Consider the following 18073-nt stretch of genomic DNA (forward strand, 5'->3'; position numbering starts at 1 on the left):
TCATATGGTTTCATAGTCTTATACAAGATAAAAATAAGAAAACAGATTTGCAATTCTTTCACAGTTGGCACCATGGATGAATGACCATTGAATATTCAAGATTCTCATGTAATAGTACAGAACATAATATTACACTAAATTGCCTTCTGCCTGTCACAAGACAAAGTTGCCATTAGTGTCACCCAGCGTCCTTACAGTAAGATATGCGACAGCCTCTCATCAATGCCTAACAGCAATTCCACAAGGCATCACTATGCTCTCATTATCTTTATGAGACCTATCTCTTTAAACAGAATGGAAGGTCATGTGCAACCTTCCTTAATGCACTGAAATCCTTGCACAGTACTGATGCACACATTAGTTGCTCCTTCTCTCAGAGAGAATAAATTGTCTCCAAGCACGAGCACCAATTTTCCAATGAAAACTTATTTTAATTAAATATTCTATCCATTGTGTTAGAGGGCCTCTGGAACTCTTTCTCCAATGGATTAGTGTTAGACACTCAGGCAAGTTGTCCATCTGCCTCCACCTTAATATGAAATCATCCCCAGGCTATTGGATACATCAACAGCCTGCACAGATAGTGGGGGATATTTAAGATAGATTAATGCTTTTTAAACAATAAAAGTAAAAATTTCTAATTACTTCTATTTTCTAGAATATTGAATCCCAGCCTGGAGTGCGCAACCCCAGTGGAGACAGGTTGCCTAAAATTACAGGGGTCAGTTCTACTAAGGTAATTTGGCTAGATTAACACAATAGTAAAAATACAATATAACAAAATACTTTTGTTACACTAACTGCCTCAGTTCCAGATGCTAAATGTTTGAGGAAATCCCCAAGACTGCCCACTCCTTTAAAAAAAAATTCTTGATGCAGCAAAATTTGTGAGAAGAATGCAGAAAAGCTTTGGGGAATAAAGGCAAGGTGATTGAATGGAAACAAACATGTAAATGATGTGTAATCTGGAAAATGAGAGATAATTTTATTTAAAATGTAGAACTGTTCTTTTAAAAGGTGAGAAATTAAAAGTTGAATATTCAGTTCACAAAGTATAATAAACATTTATGAAGGCTTTTATTACAATAGGATTTGAGAACAAAAGTGGAGACATCTTATTTCAATGCTGTGGCACAGTTGGACCTGGAACTTTAGAGACATATTTAAGTAAAATACTTGATTCCTGGGATGGGTGTATGTTCACTGATGAGCCATTAAATAGACTGTGCCCAAATTCTCTTAGGGGAATGATAAAAAGATGCAAACTTTTTTTTGTGCGTCTTGTCAGGATACATGCAAGGATGGGATTTTCCTTGGCTGGGGTGCCTAAAACCACGACAAAATTCTTAATATACGGGCTCAGTTATTCAAGGCAGATGAAAATAAATGTCTTTACCCAGGGAGTAATGAATCTGTGCAAGACAGCTGTGGAGGCTCTGATAGTATGTTCAAGATGAATAAAATTTGGGATAATAGGGTGAGGGATTGGGGTAAGTGGGGTAAAGTGATGCTGAGCTAAAAGATCAGACATTATCTTATCAAGAAGGGGAGCAGGTGTGAGGGAGGAGAACAAATAACATACTCCTATTTCTTTTTCTTACATTTTTAAAACATCCCAGATTGTGATACAATTTGTTAGAAGTGCTTAGAATTATAAAATTATTTTTCCCAGAGCCCTGTGAGAATGGGCAATGAAGAGATGAAAATTAAATTAACTAAACTGCAATAAAAATTAAGCATTAACTAAAAATTAAGAAAAAAAAATAACAGCTGTCCCTCGTTGCTGCCAGAACATAGAGTTTGAAATGTGGATATGCTCATTGCAAATGTCACTTTTACATTGCATTTGTGAAAATAAGAATTAATTGCACTCTAATTTCAATTCATCTGAATCTTCCACAAATAGAAATTAATTCTGATTTTTCGCCAGCTTAAATACAGAGTCAGAAATGAATCTGCTGAATTATTAGTATATATGATTTTTTTCAAAAATCAATCAAATTTTAAAAGCCGATTCAGATCAGATTCAAGGTTTGGGTTAATCTTGACAATGTACACCTATTTTAAAAGATCACTTTCACCTTTAGAGCTTCACCTCTCTAGAATTGTTTAAGATCAAAAGAGGGGATGGAAACAAAATATCACATGTGGTACAAATCATGAAAATAAAAAGAGGAATGTGATTAAGATGGATATCCCACGATAATGGGCATTCTAGGATGATCAAGGATAGCTGCAATGTTGTATTGGTTTATTACCTTTAGTGAATGTCCAATATCAATGAAGCCACTGGTTCGGAGGTGCATGCACCATTTAATAGAATGGATATACTGTTGATTCTCTTCTCTGTGGATTGTTACCTTGTTATGGTGCAGAAGCTTGTGTGGTCCTGTAATCCTGAGAGTGATGCTACCTGGTAGGGTAAGGTCAAGGGTGAGGTCCCTGACAAAGAACAATCCAACCAAGTCCTCAAACGTGGAATAGGTGGTCAAATTTACTCTGAACTCAATGTCTGTGAAGGCTGCAACAAATCTATCAGCCCAAATCATTGTGGTTTTCATACCATTGGAATTATTTGGCTGATTTGTGAACTATCGTGTGATTCTTAGAGTGCAACATCAAGTACATGTTAAACAAATACATGCACATGTGGACCAATGGAACAAAGGCCTTCATCCTCGACCACGAGGGACAGCCACCACGACGACAATACTGTTGATTCAGTACATGCTCGTTGTTGCTTTTCTCTTAATTCTGACCCAAGTCCATTGGCAGCATAGAGGAGTGATTGATCATTAATTTTCTTATACATTGCTGTAGATCTTGCTGGAGAAGATGTAAAGTTGGAGAGACACCATGCATCTAACGGTAGGAGGCATCCCAGACCCATGACCAGAGAAGATGCTCATGGGAGTTGATTGCAGGAGTTGATCCCCAACCATTACGAATCAATAGCATCAGGTGTTCAGTAGCTTCTCTCTCGCTCTCTCTCTCACACACACACACACACACACACACACACACACACACACACACACACACACACACACACACACACACACACACACACACACACACCATGTTTGCAATCCTTTTATGCAGTTTGCCTGAATACATGATTGTCACAACAGAGGCATAAATATCAGGTAGCAGATCAAATTCACTTCAGCTGTATTATAAATGTAGAGATAACATTTCAATCTTTATCTGAATGGATCCAAATTCAACATTATTATTGTTAAAAGGTTCATCAGTATTTACACTCTATATTAATCTGTGTAGCATGAGCACCTAAAAGGCAGTTACAAGCTGCAGCTACTCCATGTATATCTTTGGCTTGGCTTCGCGGACGAAGATTTATGGAGGGGGTAAAAAGTCCACGTCAGCTGCAGGCTCGTTTGTGGCTGACAAGTCCGATGCGGGACTCCATGTATATACTGTACAATGAATTCACTGTGTTTTACCAAGTGCATCTTGGCGCCTCACAGTTTGGCGGGCAGCAACCTCCTTTGAAGAAGACCGCAGAGCCCACCTCACTGACAAAAGGCAAAGGAGGAAAAACCCAACACCCAACCCCAACCAACCAATTTTCCCCTGCAGCCGCTGCAACCGTGTCTGCCTGTCCCGCATCGGACTTGTCAGCCACAAACGAGCCTGCAGCTGACGTGGACTTTTACCCCCTCCATAAATCTTCGTCCGCGAAGCCAAGCCAAAGATGGACCAAGTGCAGCTGAATTTAAATTCCTCTATATACAACTGGAACTGACCATATGTCAGATCTTCATGCAGCTGATAATTCCTTTGATCTCAGTATATGCTCGAGGATTTGTTGAGTTGTCCTTTTGCACCACTCATGAAAGTTTGACTATTCTAATAAACTGTAAATGGAAACTTAATTTGCTTGTTTTAGTGGTGAGTAAATAAAATTTAAAGTAGCAAACTAAGGACTTTTTTGTAAATTTGAATTACACTGTATTTCACCCTTTTAATCGTCATGCCTCATTCCCCGCTTAAACAAAACAAATGAGTGCTTTCAAGCCGAATGTCACAATTCCAGACATAACCCTTGCCCTTTTGGTTGGATGGGCATAAGGAGTCTTTGGGGAGTGGGCTTTTCCAGACTCTGTGAACCTTCTACAGGAGCTCTATTGAGACAGTCCTATCCGGCTGCATCACAGTGTGGTACGGTTGCTGCAGAAAAACGAATTGGAGGTCAATCCACATGACCATAAGAGCGGCAAGAGGATCACTACCGTCTCCCTCCCTCCAATGGACATGTTTTACTGGGATTGCTGTCTGAAGAGGGCATGCAAAATCCTTAAGAACCCCTTCCACCCCACAAACAAGCTTCTTTCAGTTGCTCACGTTGAGTATCAGAGCCAGCACCACCAGGCTGAGGAACAGTTTGTTCCCTTGGGCAGTGAGAACGCTGAACAACTGAAGGAACTGCTCACATTAACACCTGAGATTGTCACATTCACAAAGCAATATTCATTTATATATTTGTATAGATGAATACTTGTTCTACATACGTATTACCTGTGTGTTATGTCTGGTTGTATGTCTGTGTGTTTTGCACCAAAGACCGGAGAACGCTGTTTTGTTGGGTTGTACTTGTACAATTAAATCACAATAAACTTGACTTGAAATCCCTGGAGCCAGGGTAATCTTTTAAAATTCTTCAGAGTTCCCCAATCAACTCCAGGAAACAGCTAAACAGAAGTCAGAATGACCTTCGTTCAGTTGGGATTTGACCATACATTTTCCCCATTATTTGCAAATGATATTTCATTTACCTTTGTTGAACATATCAGTGTCACCAATAACTGATGAAAATAGTTAATTCCTTTGCTTTTGTGGAAAACAAGAGTCTCTGTGAACTGAATTAGAACAGAATTTATAATTTAAAACATATCCACGTAATTCACTTGCTGAGGCTTAACTTGCTGATGAACTATTTTCCCTTACCTTCTTTTTAAACTGAAAATATTGCTTTTAAATTTTTTAACATTACTTTTTCATTTTCCTTCATTTTCATACTTATTTGCCATTTCTTCTCATTGTCACTGCTTTCACCCCATTATCTTCACAGTTCTGCTTAACTTCTAGCATATTGATGATCTCATCCAACTACCTAAAAATATAATTGGTTTATTTGAGGGGCAAGTGTTCCTAGACTGTAAGGACTGTTACTGTGTGGTATGTCTAAATCTAAAAAAAAAAATCCAATTTGGCCTATTTAATATCTCAGGACTTCCATCATTGAATTGGAGAGGAGAATTTTAAAGTTTCGGAGCAACAGTTTAACTTTTCCTATCCTTTGTTAAGCACCACTTATTGTATTTGCGAAGTCCATTATAATCTTCATTTTGGCAATATTTTCCTTTTTTTTTGACTGTTGGGTTTGCCTTACACGCACACAGGTGGAAAGTTCCTCACAGATCTCATGTTGAAAGGCCAACTGGGTGCAATATCCGCCTTTACAATGGGGCAGATATATAGTTCTGCCCTGAAAATTGGCTGTAGCAATGCAGAACTCGCTCTGTCTTCCATTGAGCCATGGTAATTTTCATAAATTAGCAGAATCAAATAAAATTAATTCATCAGTTTTCTTTCACCTTGCAATGTTAATGCTGCCTTAAATGTTAACAGCTGGCTGCTGCCATAAACTGAGATGGACAGAATGTTACCTCACTGCATGGTGGCATAATCCATCCAGCTGTCAAAATGGTAACCAGCCAAACTCCACTGTGGTTTCACAAAATCTGATATTTGGCTCAATTGTAATGATGCTTCACTTTCCATTTTACAAATGTCAACGCTTCCAAGAGGAAAATTATTGATTTTTTTTAAAATTCAACCCGTCTTCCTCTTCTGATATTGTTTTTTCAATATCAATCAGAAAGCACTCGACTTAAATGGGAAGGGGTGCAAGGGGGTCGTGTGGCTTTTCTGGCAGGTTTGAAGGAAATTAAGCACTTCATAAAATGCTTTCCTCTTGGCATGAACCTTTGTTAATATCACTGCCAAACTGTCTGGAGGTAATCAAAAACCTTGGAGATATCAGATGCTGTTTCTCTATAGAAACAATGAAAAAATACCCTGTGCTCATTGTGCAAAATAACTAGTTTTTGCTCAAGGCCAAACTACCTGATTGAAATATTTAACAATTTTTTTTCTTACTGCTCATTTGTGTTAAGAAAATAATTTAGTCCACATCTGTGCATAAAATAACATTGGCTGAAAATCAATGGGGCCACATTGCCTTTAGTTCTGAGGCAGAATAAACAAAGCTTAACCTTTCCCCTTGATATGCCAAGGTCCAATGCTCAGCTCAGTTTTCTAGAAGCTAGCTTGGGGCCAAAACTTTTCAACCACTGGAAGTAAACAGATAGGGATCTGACTGCTAGACTGGGACTTTTCTTGTCTTTGGGTCAATAGAAAAGGATCTCTGCTTGAAACCAAATGAGATAAATCTACCAACCTCCTGACAAGTGCCAAATTAAGGTATTGCAGGGCCTGTAGCATTTCTTTTAAGAGGGCCCCAAAATGTACCGGCTGGCGGATGCACTGTGGGTTTCAGGAGTTGGTCCATTATTGGCAAATAAAAACAAAAAAAATTAAATAAAATTGATGCATAGTAAGTAACTCGAAAAGCTGAGAGTGAGTCACTGATAGACAGAATTTATTCACAATGGACAGGGACCTCATCCTGTGCCATGTCCCAGGTTTTCTGGGGAAGGGTCAAGGTGTTAGAAGCTCTATACATGGTCAAAAGAGGGAGGGGCCACAGGTACAGTCACAGGACAGGGCGGAATCAGGTAATCAGGAATACAGAAGTTCATCACAGCCCCTGCCCCCCCCCCCACCGCTTCGAGAGAGAGTTTACCAGTGGCGTATCTCGGGAGCACAGTGACTATGGCAAGCACTAAAATTGTGCCTCCCCATTAAAACTTAATTACACATATTGCACTTGCACTGTGCAGTGAACTGAGATTCACTGGTGGTGAGTTATACTGATGGCTGGCTCGGCCTCCACTCCCATCTACCTGTGTAACCCTAGTTTCCCGCCTAAACCCTGAGCACTTCTGAAGACCACTGTAAGACCCTACTCTCAACTATAAGCTTAATAAAAGTGTTTGCTCTCCCTCCAGTCGTGAGAGCTTTTATTCACGCGACACACTGAAATTAGACATACACTGAAATTGTGCCCTCCTCTCCCTTCCCCTGTGAAAACTTACACATTTTGTGAAAACAACTTACTTATGGCAGAGGTGGCAGCTGGCTCAATTCAGAATCAATGGCCATTTTTGTTATCCATAATCCCCGTGCAGCTGGAAGCGCTCTGCATTTTCCTGATGCTGGCAGAACAGTTGCAGCTGCGTAGGTGATTATGGGTAACGGAGATAGCCATTGCTCCCACATTAGGCCATTGCTGCAAGCTGTCAGGGTGGCCCCAAAGCGACCCAATCAGGTACTGGAGCCTTAAATTTAAGGTTAACCTCTTCCCTTAATTTGCCCAGGTCCAATACTCAGCTCATTTTTTAAGAGGCTAAGTTGGGAGCAAAACTTTTTAACCACTCTGGAAGAAAACAGCCAGGCAGAAAACTATTCTATGACCCCCTTGCACCCCTTCCCATTTAAGTCAAAGGCTTTCAACTTAAATTTGTTAGTGATTTTAGCCAATTATCACCTTTAATCGGGGTTATTAACATAGACTATCAGTGTGGTTTCTCATAGCCTCTGCACAAAGATGAAAAAGAAAATGTTTCTCATAATTGATAGCACATAAACGCAGGGGGCCCTTGAAAATCCAGGACCCGTAGTACTTTCTCTACTACATTAATCCAGCCCTGCTCCTGACTTATAAAGCAAGGTCCTGGCCTGAGAATTTTGCCTTGCCAAAGAAACTTCTTTTTTTCTCAACTCCCTCAAGAATCAAATTTTGAAATTTGTGGGAACCTGAAACACACTACAATCAACAGGAATGAATCCTGACCCACTCCTAATGACATCTGTACAAATAGCAAAGGCGCCCCTTGGTACAAAGTATCCAGTTGGGGTCAGTGCCTGAAATACCTGCAGGCTCATCTTCAAATACACTAATGATTTTCAGGCCTGAACTTACATTAAACACTAGGAAAAGATTAAATGTCCTTCATGGTAAAAGTGTTTCAAATCGGTAACCTGAGACTTCCAAATTTTACTGTATAATCTTTTTGATATTGATGTCAGGCTGAGGCTGTCAGTGCACATTTAAAACGGTTTATGATACCATTTCCTAAAATGCTCATCTTATAGAATGATATGTTTTTATTCCCCAATTTTCCCTGGCTATGTGGTATTTTATTTTTCAGTAAAAGTTTTGAGAATGGATACCTGGAAGCTCAATTACTTGGTTTTCTATCTTACATCATTTAGCAGAATGTGATTAAATTTGTTTCCTTATTAAACCATGCACTTCTGGAAATTCAATTTGACACTTGTTACAAATTATACTCCTGATAAGTATTCTGCATTAAATGTGCACATGAAGGTGCAATATTCATTGTGTCTATCATGTGTTCTTTCAACTGAAGCTATTATTACTTACTGCATAACTTTCAGTGCAGTAGAGTAATTTATGGAGCTCATTTCAAAGCAGTGGGGAGTGCGACCAACGGCTTTCTGCAAGTTGTGCCTTGGACTGCTCAGCAATGTCCCATTACAGTGCTAATTTCCATCCCGTCCAAATCGAATAATCCTTGCCGAACTCCTGACTCGCCAGTTTACTGGCCTTCATTACATGACCTGAAGGCCAGCCCCACACTCCTGACCCACCAAACTTCAGCCAATCCCCTGATCCAACCAACAATTCTTCCTGCCATCACCAACCACATTTGTTTGGACCCTGACTCAGGACCTTAACACTGACTGGTAATTGGCTTCAGTCTCAGATACTGTGCAAGGACTTTTCTCTTTAGAACGATGGAGAATGAGTGATTTAATAGAGGTATAGAAGATTATAAGAGGCATAGATAAGGTGGATAGCTAGCACCATTTTCCCAGAGAGGCAAGGCCAATAGCATAGGATACCCATTTAAGGGGAGTGGATGAAAATTTATGGAGTCTCCAGAGGTATTTGTTTATATACAGAAAGTAGTGAGCACCTTGAATGCAATGCCAGAAGTGGTAGTGGAAACTGGTACAATAGTGACATTTAAATGTCTCTTAGGCACATGGTTGTAAGAAAAATAAAGAGTTATGGGTTATAATGTTGAGAGGGTGTAGACTGATGATTAAAAAGGTTTATATAGATTGGCATAACATCATGGGCTAAAGGGCCTGTAGAGTGCTGTTTTGTTCTACACTAAGTTTCTATCCACTCACATCTGGTGATCACCAGCTCCAACAACACAGCAGCAGTTGACACTCATCCTACAATCATTCTATCATTAACCATGCCACATTATACCCATCATCCCTTCCCTGAAATGTCCTAAATTTAACTTCTTCCTTCATGGGTACAGATGAGTAGGCAACCTTACCCTGGTGTGATGCCATTTCACTTGGTCCAGCAGAAGCTCAACAAACAAAATGGCCATTGGCATCCCACAAAGTGATATGTCCCTGTAGCACTAAAATATATTTCTCAGAAGTAATTTCAGTTTTCTTTCTTCATATTAATTTACTAAAGAAAAGCACAATATTACTCCTTACTTATTAAGCATCAGATTCAAACTGTTTGGAATGGCATTTGCTGTAACAAAATATTCGCAAGAAAGAGTTTCTTGTTTGTGCTTTAGAGTCTAGACAAGTGCTGATTGAATAAATACAATGGGAGAGGCAAAGATAAGCTCACATTGTCCTTGGAGAATATGTTTAAAAGTAATATGTGAGATACTTTCTCCCCCCACAGAGAGTGGTAGGTGCCTGGAAAAGGCTACGACCATATATAACCATATAACAATTACAGTACAAAAATAGGTCAGTTCAGCACTTCTAGTCCATGCTGAACACCTTCTCCCGCCTAGTCCCATTGACCAGCACCCTGCCCATAACCTTCCATACCTCTCTCATCCATACATTGACCAGCACCCTGCCCACAACCTTCCATACCTCTCTCATCCATACATTGACCAGCATCCTGCCCATAACCTTCCATACCTCTCTCATCCATACATTGACCAGCACCCTGCCCACAACCTTCCATACCTCTCTCATCCATACATTGACCAGCATCCTGCCCATAACCTTCCATACCTCTCTCATCCATACCTCTCTCATCCATACCTCTCTCATCCATACCTCTCTCATCCATACCTCTCTCATCCATACCTCTCTCATCCATACATTCGTCCAACTTTCTGCACTCATTCATCCATACCTCTCTCATCCATACATTCGTCCAACTTTCTGCACTCTCTCTATTTTGTTGATATCTTTCATATAATTCGGCAACCAAAACTGCACACAGTATTCCAAATTTGGTCTTACCAATGCCTTGTACAACTTCAACATAACATCTCAACTCCTGTACTCAATGCTCTGATTTATGAAGGCCAACAAACCAAAAGCTTTCTTCAGCATCCTATCTACTTTCAAGGAATTATATACCAATATTTCTAAATCCCTTTGTTCTACTGCACTCCTCAATTGCTCACCATTTAATGTGTATGATCTTTGCTGATTAGTCCTATCAAAATGTAGCTCCTCACACTTATCAGTATTAAATTACATCTGCCATCTTTCAGCCCACTCTTCTAACTGGCCTATCTCCCACTGGTGGTGGAAGCAGACACAATGGAAGCATTAAAGATGAATTTAAATAGATGCATGAATATGCAAATAGAGAAATATGTATCATGTCCAGATAGCAAATTGGGCATTCTGTTCAGAACAGCCTATGACCTATGACACAGAATGTAGGTGCTCAGCCAAGTGGTCACCTAATCAGCATTTAGTCTCACCAATGTAGCTGAGTATACCAAATACAATAATAGATTAGTTTGGAGAATATGCATATAAAGTTTTGCCTCACCTGGAGCATCTATTTATAGCCCTCAATGGTAGTGGTGGGGGAGATGGAGGTGAACTGAGTGGAGAGACGTAGAGGCAAGTTTTGCACTTTCTGTGGGAAGTGTTCAAGGGAGTTAGTGGGTGTGTGGGCAGGGAAGAGTGGACCAGGGAGTCTCAGGGAGACACCCTGGAAAAGGTGGTGATTACTGGTGGGGAGGGGAAGATGTAGGTGCTGATGGGATCATGCTAAAGACCCCCAGGCAGAACAAGGATGGAATCTCTCTAGTCCTCACTTTCCACCCTACTAGCCTTTGCATCTAACACATTATCCTCAGACAATTCTGTTTACTTCAGCACTGAATTTTTAGTGCCATTAGATCTGAGGCAGACTTTTTTCACCTACGGAGTTGGTGCATTCCTAGCAAACACTGCAGAAGAATGTTGTGGAGGGCAGAGCAGCTGTTGGCATGAACTACCTTGGAATTGAAGACCAAGTGCTGGGAGAATGAATTAATGTGGATGGGTGCTGGCACAGATATGGTGTGCCAAATGGCCTTTTTCCATGCTGTATGGCATTGCCTCCATATCATAGAGAAAACATACAAAAATAATTCTGAAATAGAATGTGAAAAAAGTCATTGAATTCTCCTTTCCACTTCCATTCTGATTTCACAGTCCTCCTGCGTGTCACTTTTAAACTCAATACACCCTTTAGCAAAAGCACCTCATCCTGCAATGAGTTACAGACCCAAAGCTGTTTTCAACAATTACACACCAAAAAAAAAACCCCTGCTTTTTCCATTTACTCTTAAACCACCACTTGTTCTTTTTGCTTGTTCCATTCTGGCTTGCACATGATCCCTTTGCCATTCAATTTATCCTGCCTCTATCTTTTATAAGTATTTCATTTTTTTGCTCCCTCGACTTTACTTGGATTTATTCAAAATTTATTTACACCTCATCAGAAATGAAAAAAAAAATTTGATTATTATTTTATCCTGAAACATTAACTCTGTTTCCCTCATCTCATATGCAGCCGGAACTTACATTCAGGTTTCTTGTTTTTACATTGGCTTTTATGCAAAATCCAGCCTTGCTATTTTATAGCAATGCAAATTTCTGCTATTATAAAGACAGCTCACATAAATCTGAAAATATCCAGATATGTCTTACCTTGGCAAAGTTGAAGTGAATGTGAAAGCTTTGCCCTTCTCCTTCTACTTGCCAAACCCAAATTTTACCATCGAGTTCAGTCGTAGACAGACTGTACCGTTCCAGAGTGAAAGAACAGTGCAGATTTCTTTGACAGCCATTCCAAATGTGGTAAAATGGAATTTCCTAAGAAATTAAGTAAATTGGATGTTAGTTCTTTTGGTGAATTAAATGAGAAAGAAACAATAATTAGGAAAAAAAATCAATCTGGAGGTGGTCATAGGTGGCCATGGCTTGGAAGGAGATATTTTGGTCTATTGACTGCAAAGAGCATCCTGGTTAGTAGTAATTCTCCACACATTATCAACAACTCTGCTTCTTTCTTTTTCTTTTTAAAATATTTTATTGTTTAACATAACCATCCATATACAAAATATTAAAAAGCAAGACAAAATAATATTCCATCTCTTCATCTTACTTGTGATTATCTGTTAAAGTATACATATAAATCAACTAATTACTATTACAAGTCACAATATATCTTAATAATATCTTAAAAAAAGGATATTATGCAGGATAATTATAATTAAACCAACAAATCCACTTATCTAAAATAAATAATGACCTAAAACTAAACTACCCTCACCCTCGAATCAAGGATACAAGAAAAATACAAAGATGGATCAAGTCATAACTCTAGAAGACAGACAGATCAACCCTAGAGCACCCAAATCTTCTAAAACTGGCAATTATGATTATATTCAATAAATGGGCCCCATACCTTGTCAAACAATATTTTATTTTTAATACTATACCTAATTTTACCTCAACTTAAATATGACATTACATCGTGTAGCCACTGTGCACGAGTTGGTGGGAATTCATTGTTCCATTTCATTTTAAAACAGCTTGTCTGGCTATCAACGTACTAAAAGCTAAAACTTTCTCTTGAGATGCCAATAAAAATTTATCTGGTTCACATGAAAAACAAGTCAGTGCCATTACAGGGCAAGAATCTGATTTAATCATAAAATTCATTGACAAAACATTAAAAATATTCTGCCAATAACTTTGTAATTTAGGACATTCCCAAAACTTTTCACAAAATGGATCAACATCCACATAGAAATGGGATAAGTTTAGACATGTGTATTCTGTCTATCACCTTAAACTGTAATAAACAGTGCCTTTCACAAAATGAAGATTAATTGATCAAACTTAGAGTGAAATACCAATCCTCATCTGAAAAAGTTACATTAAGGTTTTTTAAAGATATTTGCAAGTTAGGAAGTTTGTTCAGTCCAAATTGGACATTTTTCCTCAAATTGCAGATTCAAATATTCTGGATTTAAAATTTGTTCATAGTGGATTGATATCACGTATTTGTATTGATCTATTGGATATAGGATTAGACTCAATGGCGAAGACTGAAAATTATTGGGTGTATGAATTAATAATCCTTTCAATATTTCCCCTCTTTAAACAATCCTTGAAGAGGTCCAACATCCCAGCAACTCCTGGGAACTTTTGAATCATAACTTCTCAATGTTTAGATGAAGCCATTAATATGGAACTGAGCATACAGAAGCCTAGTATAAAATGTGGAAGGAACAGTTCATCTCACAAACTTCCCATCAGTCAGTCACCTTCTGCCCCATTTGTTCCCACACCAACCACCACAGAACCACAAAATTAGGGTGGATGCTAGTCATCCTCATTCTCAGGAGATTTAGGAAGAATAGAAGAATGCAAGTAGAGTGTGAAACGATTAAAAAGAGCAATTAACTGCCAAAGGTTCTTCACACATACCCCTAAGGTAACTCCTGCCAGCTTTTCTGAGACATAATTTTGGCAAATCGGATCACCTGGCTGTACTTATTCTGCTTTCATACAGACAGAGCTGAAAAAGTGAGGGTCCAGAGATCAGGACAGCCAAGAGGTGGTCAAGGGAGTCTGAAGAATGGTTACAGGACTGCCTTGAGTCAATGGATTGAGCAACATTCAAGAACTCAGCTGAGGATCTGAATGATTACACCAGGGCCATTATCAAAACAGGTGTAGATGAGTGTGCCCCCATGTTCAGGGTTTTCCTTGAACAATAAAATCCAAAACCTGCTGAGAGCCAGATCACAGGTATTCAAGTCCAGAGGTCTGGAACACTACATGAGGTGCAGGTACAACCTATGAAAAGCCAGCTCCCAGGTGAATTGGAGATTCTGGATGACAACAGAAACAACAAAGTATACCCATCACTGTGGCAGGATCTAAATTATATGAGCTGCTACAAAACCAAATCTGGTGCAGTTGGAGATAGCAAAGCTCAACTCCCAGATGAACTCAATGCCTTCTTTACCTGATTTGACCACCAGAACAGGAAGACCACTGCATACACTCATGACCCCTGATGATCCTCCACAGTCAGTAACCAAGGATGATATATGGGGTGTGGGGTGCCTTCAGGAGAGTGAATTTAAGCAAAGCATCTGGGCAGGGCAGAATACATGGCGAAGCGCTGAAAACCTGAGTCGACCAACTTGCCAATATATTCACAGATATCTTCAACAACTCACTAGGGCAGGGCACGGTACCCACCTCTTTCAAACAGGCCTCAATTGTACCTGTGCACAAGAATTGTATGGTGATCTGGCTAAATGACTACTGACCAGTGGCACTCATATCCACAGTGATAAATTGTTTGAGAAGTTGGTAGAGAAGCACATAAGCTCTGTCTGAGTGCAGACATGGATCTGTTCCAATTTGCTTACCATAGCAACAGGTCTATGGCAGATGCCATCTCATTCAACAACAGTTCAGTATTCAACATCATCATTCCCTAAAAATTTATCAACAAACCCCAAGACCTGGACTTCAATAGACCATTGTGTAATTGATTCCTTGATTTCCTCACCTGCATACCTCAATCAGTGAGGATTGGTAAGAACACCCCCATCAGCACCAGAGCACTGAAGGCCTGGTATGGGGGCACCAGTAACTCTGGGTGGAAAGCCCTGCATAAAGGTAGTAGATACAGCCCAGTACATCACAGGCAAAACTCTCCCCACCATTGAGAACATCTTCATGGAACACTATCGTTGGAGAGCAGCAACAGCAATAATCAAGGATCCACACCACACAGGACATGTATTGTTCTGGCTGCTGCCATTAGGAAAGAGGTATAGGTGCCACAAGACTTGAACCACTAGGCTCAGGAACAGCTGTTATCACTCCACCATCAGACTCCGAACAACTAACTCAATTAGAGACTTATTTAAGGACTCTTACTTTTCACATTATTTATTGTTGAGTATTTATTTTCTGAAATCCACAGTCAGTTTGTTTGCACGTCTTTCTTTGTTTACACCTCTCTTTTGTAAATGTATCTTTTCTTAGGTATAGATTTTTGCACTTTTGATAAGTAGAAACTCTGCCTGGCCTGCAGGGAAAGGAACCTCAGGGTTGTATGTGATGTCATTACAGTATGTACTCTGACAATAAATCTGATCTTTGAACTTGTAAGAAATGGGCTATAGATGCATTGTAATTTAAATCCCTGAATCATCAATTCCTAGAAACATACGCCTTTGCAAGAAGATATATTGCTTTGATGTTTATATCCTGGTGTCAAGATGCTGATACTCCCAATATAAAACTAAACTGAGAGCATCTTCAATGGAAGGACTGGTTCAAGGAGGCAGTTCTTATTCATCTTTTATGAGCTAATTGGGAATGTGCAATGAATATGGTGTGGCTCAAACATCTTGAAACAATAACTTCTGTTTTACTCAGTTAGTAGGAGATGTAAAACACAGACCATATCACACATTATAAGCATTTCTCTTTCCTTCCCAACTTAATCATTTGCTTTTACGATTGACAATGATAAATATTGAAGAGAATTCTAAAGCAATTTAAATTCTGATGATCAGCTTTCACAGAAGAATTTTTTTTCTTATTAAAGTAACTCAATAATACCACATCTGTGCAATTTGAATAAGAATTTTCAGTTGCTTAGCCAAACAATAATCAGGTACACTTGATTGACATCTAATTTTCCACTCATTTTTTTATATACCGTATATTATACATATTAAACACTGCAGGATACAAAATGTTAATTGTACAATTCTTGCAGGTGCTGCTGTCATTAACTGCAGTGAAACTCAATAAATGTTATGTGGTATCATATTGACCTTGACCTCCACATTGCTGGATGGAGATTATACAGTTTCTGAGTCTAAGTGATTAATATTGTTGCTGCAGGCCCATTCACAGACTTAATTATTCTCCCACTTCACCTTTCTCTCTGATCTGCAGCCACGTGAACTTCACAACACATTTTTTATCACTCCTGGCAAGTTCACTTCTTAGCCCTTACCATTTGACAGCTGTCTCTCTCACTCTATATTTATCTCTCTTTATTTTGGGCATTCCCTAAATTAATCTCTTTTTTTAAAACTGAGCGATTTATTAATCTTTTCCAGTTGATCATCTAGACCAATTTTCTGGTCACACAATGCCTGATCCTTCACCAAGCTCTTCTTTCTGAATTCCTCCTCAATTCACATGCAGGACTATATCTCTCTTCGCCATGAACTATGTTCTACATTCCCACATTGCCTTTCCTACATTGTACTCCCACAACTACCCCACCTCCCTCCCACCCCCACACCTTTGGCCATCTCTCTCTTAAGACCCATTCCTCTCACACTTGCATCAGTCCTCAATCCCTTACCTTTACACCTTCATCTTTTTCTCTTTCCCTGCATTTCAATCTAATCTGTTCTGATCCTAAACTCCTCTCATGTTGCACACCAAGCATACTCGACTTCATCTTGTTAGATTTCCCGTTTTACACTGGCATGTGAGATCCGCTGATAGATCAATATTCAACTTATTCATCTTCATTTGCATTGGACTATAGGTACAGGAACATGCTATTGGAATAGACCATTCAGCCCTCCCAAGGCTATTTTGACTTTCATTTAGATCGTAGCTGACCTCTTTCCCAATTCTACAAGCCCATTCAGGTAACCCTTTAATACCTTTGCCTCCATTTTTTTTTTCAATTTAGCTTTTGGAGGAGAAGAGATACAGATTTTGGGCACTCTTCCTTTTGGTACAATTCCTGACTTGCCTCATTCTCATTTTAAAGTTATTTCACCTTATTTTAGATTTCCTTACCAATTAATCAAATCTTTTCAATCTTCTTAAACACTTAACAAGATCAGTCTCCACAAATAGTATTCCAAGTTCAAAAATTAGTAAAATTCTGGTCCAAAATCACTGCAGTGCTTTCAAAATTAAAATGTTATTTGATCACCTAACTACAGGAACTGAACACAAGACCACAGGTATGGTTAACATGCATTTTTTTTGTTTTTTACAGCTCCAGCTTAACTCGTGCCCTGTTCATTAAAGACCCTGGAGCTTTTTAAAAAATATTTCCACCCAATTCCTTTTTCCATCAGTCTTTTGCATGGTACTTTATTGAATGCTTTGAGAGTATTAATAGATTACCTGTTATCTATATTGGGAATGAAAATGTATCTTTTTTTCATAAATTGCTCATAGTGTTTTACCTGATAGCTGTCCAGCAGCTTACTGGTCCAGAGTGACCTTTGTATGTCATGTAAGGAAAGTCGTAAATTGTGATAGCTGTCTTTAAAGTGAAGAATCTTCGGCTCATCTAATAGTCGCCCTCCAAGATGCTTCTCCAGTTGCATTACTTCCTGAATAAAAATAAAAATCACAATTTTTGTAACTAGCAAAATAACAGCTTTGAAATCATATTGAATATCAGTTCAGCCAGGCCTTAAAAAAAATCTTCATTGCTTTAATAAAGACATCAGCAGGAATCTTACATTAAATGAAACATTACTTTCAATTAAGGATTATGGGCAACAGGCAGATAAATGGAGCTGAG

At 39.0% G+C, this 18073-nt stretch overlaps 1 protein-coding gene across 16 annotated transcripts in view; it reads right to left on the minus strand.

Annotated features, from left to right (window-relative positions):
• Positions 1–18073, minus strand: part of unc5a (unc-5 netrin receptor A) — a 301205-nt gene that overhangs the window by 15943 nt on the left and 267189 nt on the right. For 11 of the 16 annotated variants that reach the window (XR_011344851.1, XM_069898690.1, XM_069898689.1 and 8 more), the window contains 3 exons: positions 17730–17879; positions 12172–12336; positions 4797–4880 (listed from right to left, as the gene is read on the minus strand). Coding sequence is in view for 14 of the 16 variants with exons in the window: in XM_069898690.1 (XP_069754791.1) it covers positions 4797–4880; positions 12172–12336; positions 17730–17879 (399 nt within the window). In the remaining 2 variants the exon portion in view is untranslated. Of the gene's footprint in view, positions 1–4796; positions 4881–5009; positions 5135–9651; positions 9671–12171; positions 12337–17729; positions 17880–18073 lie in introns of those variants that run through there. The other 5 variants (XR_011344852.1, XM_069898688.1, XM_069898686.1 and 2 more) reach the window with 3 other exon arrangements.

This window comes from Narcine bancroftii, chromosome 9, assembly GCF_036971445.1.
Source record: "Narcine bancroftii isolate sNarBan1 chromosome 9, sNarBan1.hap1, whole genome shotgun sequence".
In the NCBI taxonomy this organism is placed as follows: Eukaryota; Metazoa; Chordata; class Chondrichthyes; order Torpediniformes; family Narcinidae; genus Narcine; species Narcine bancroftii.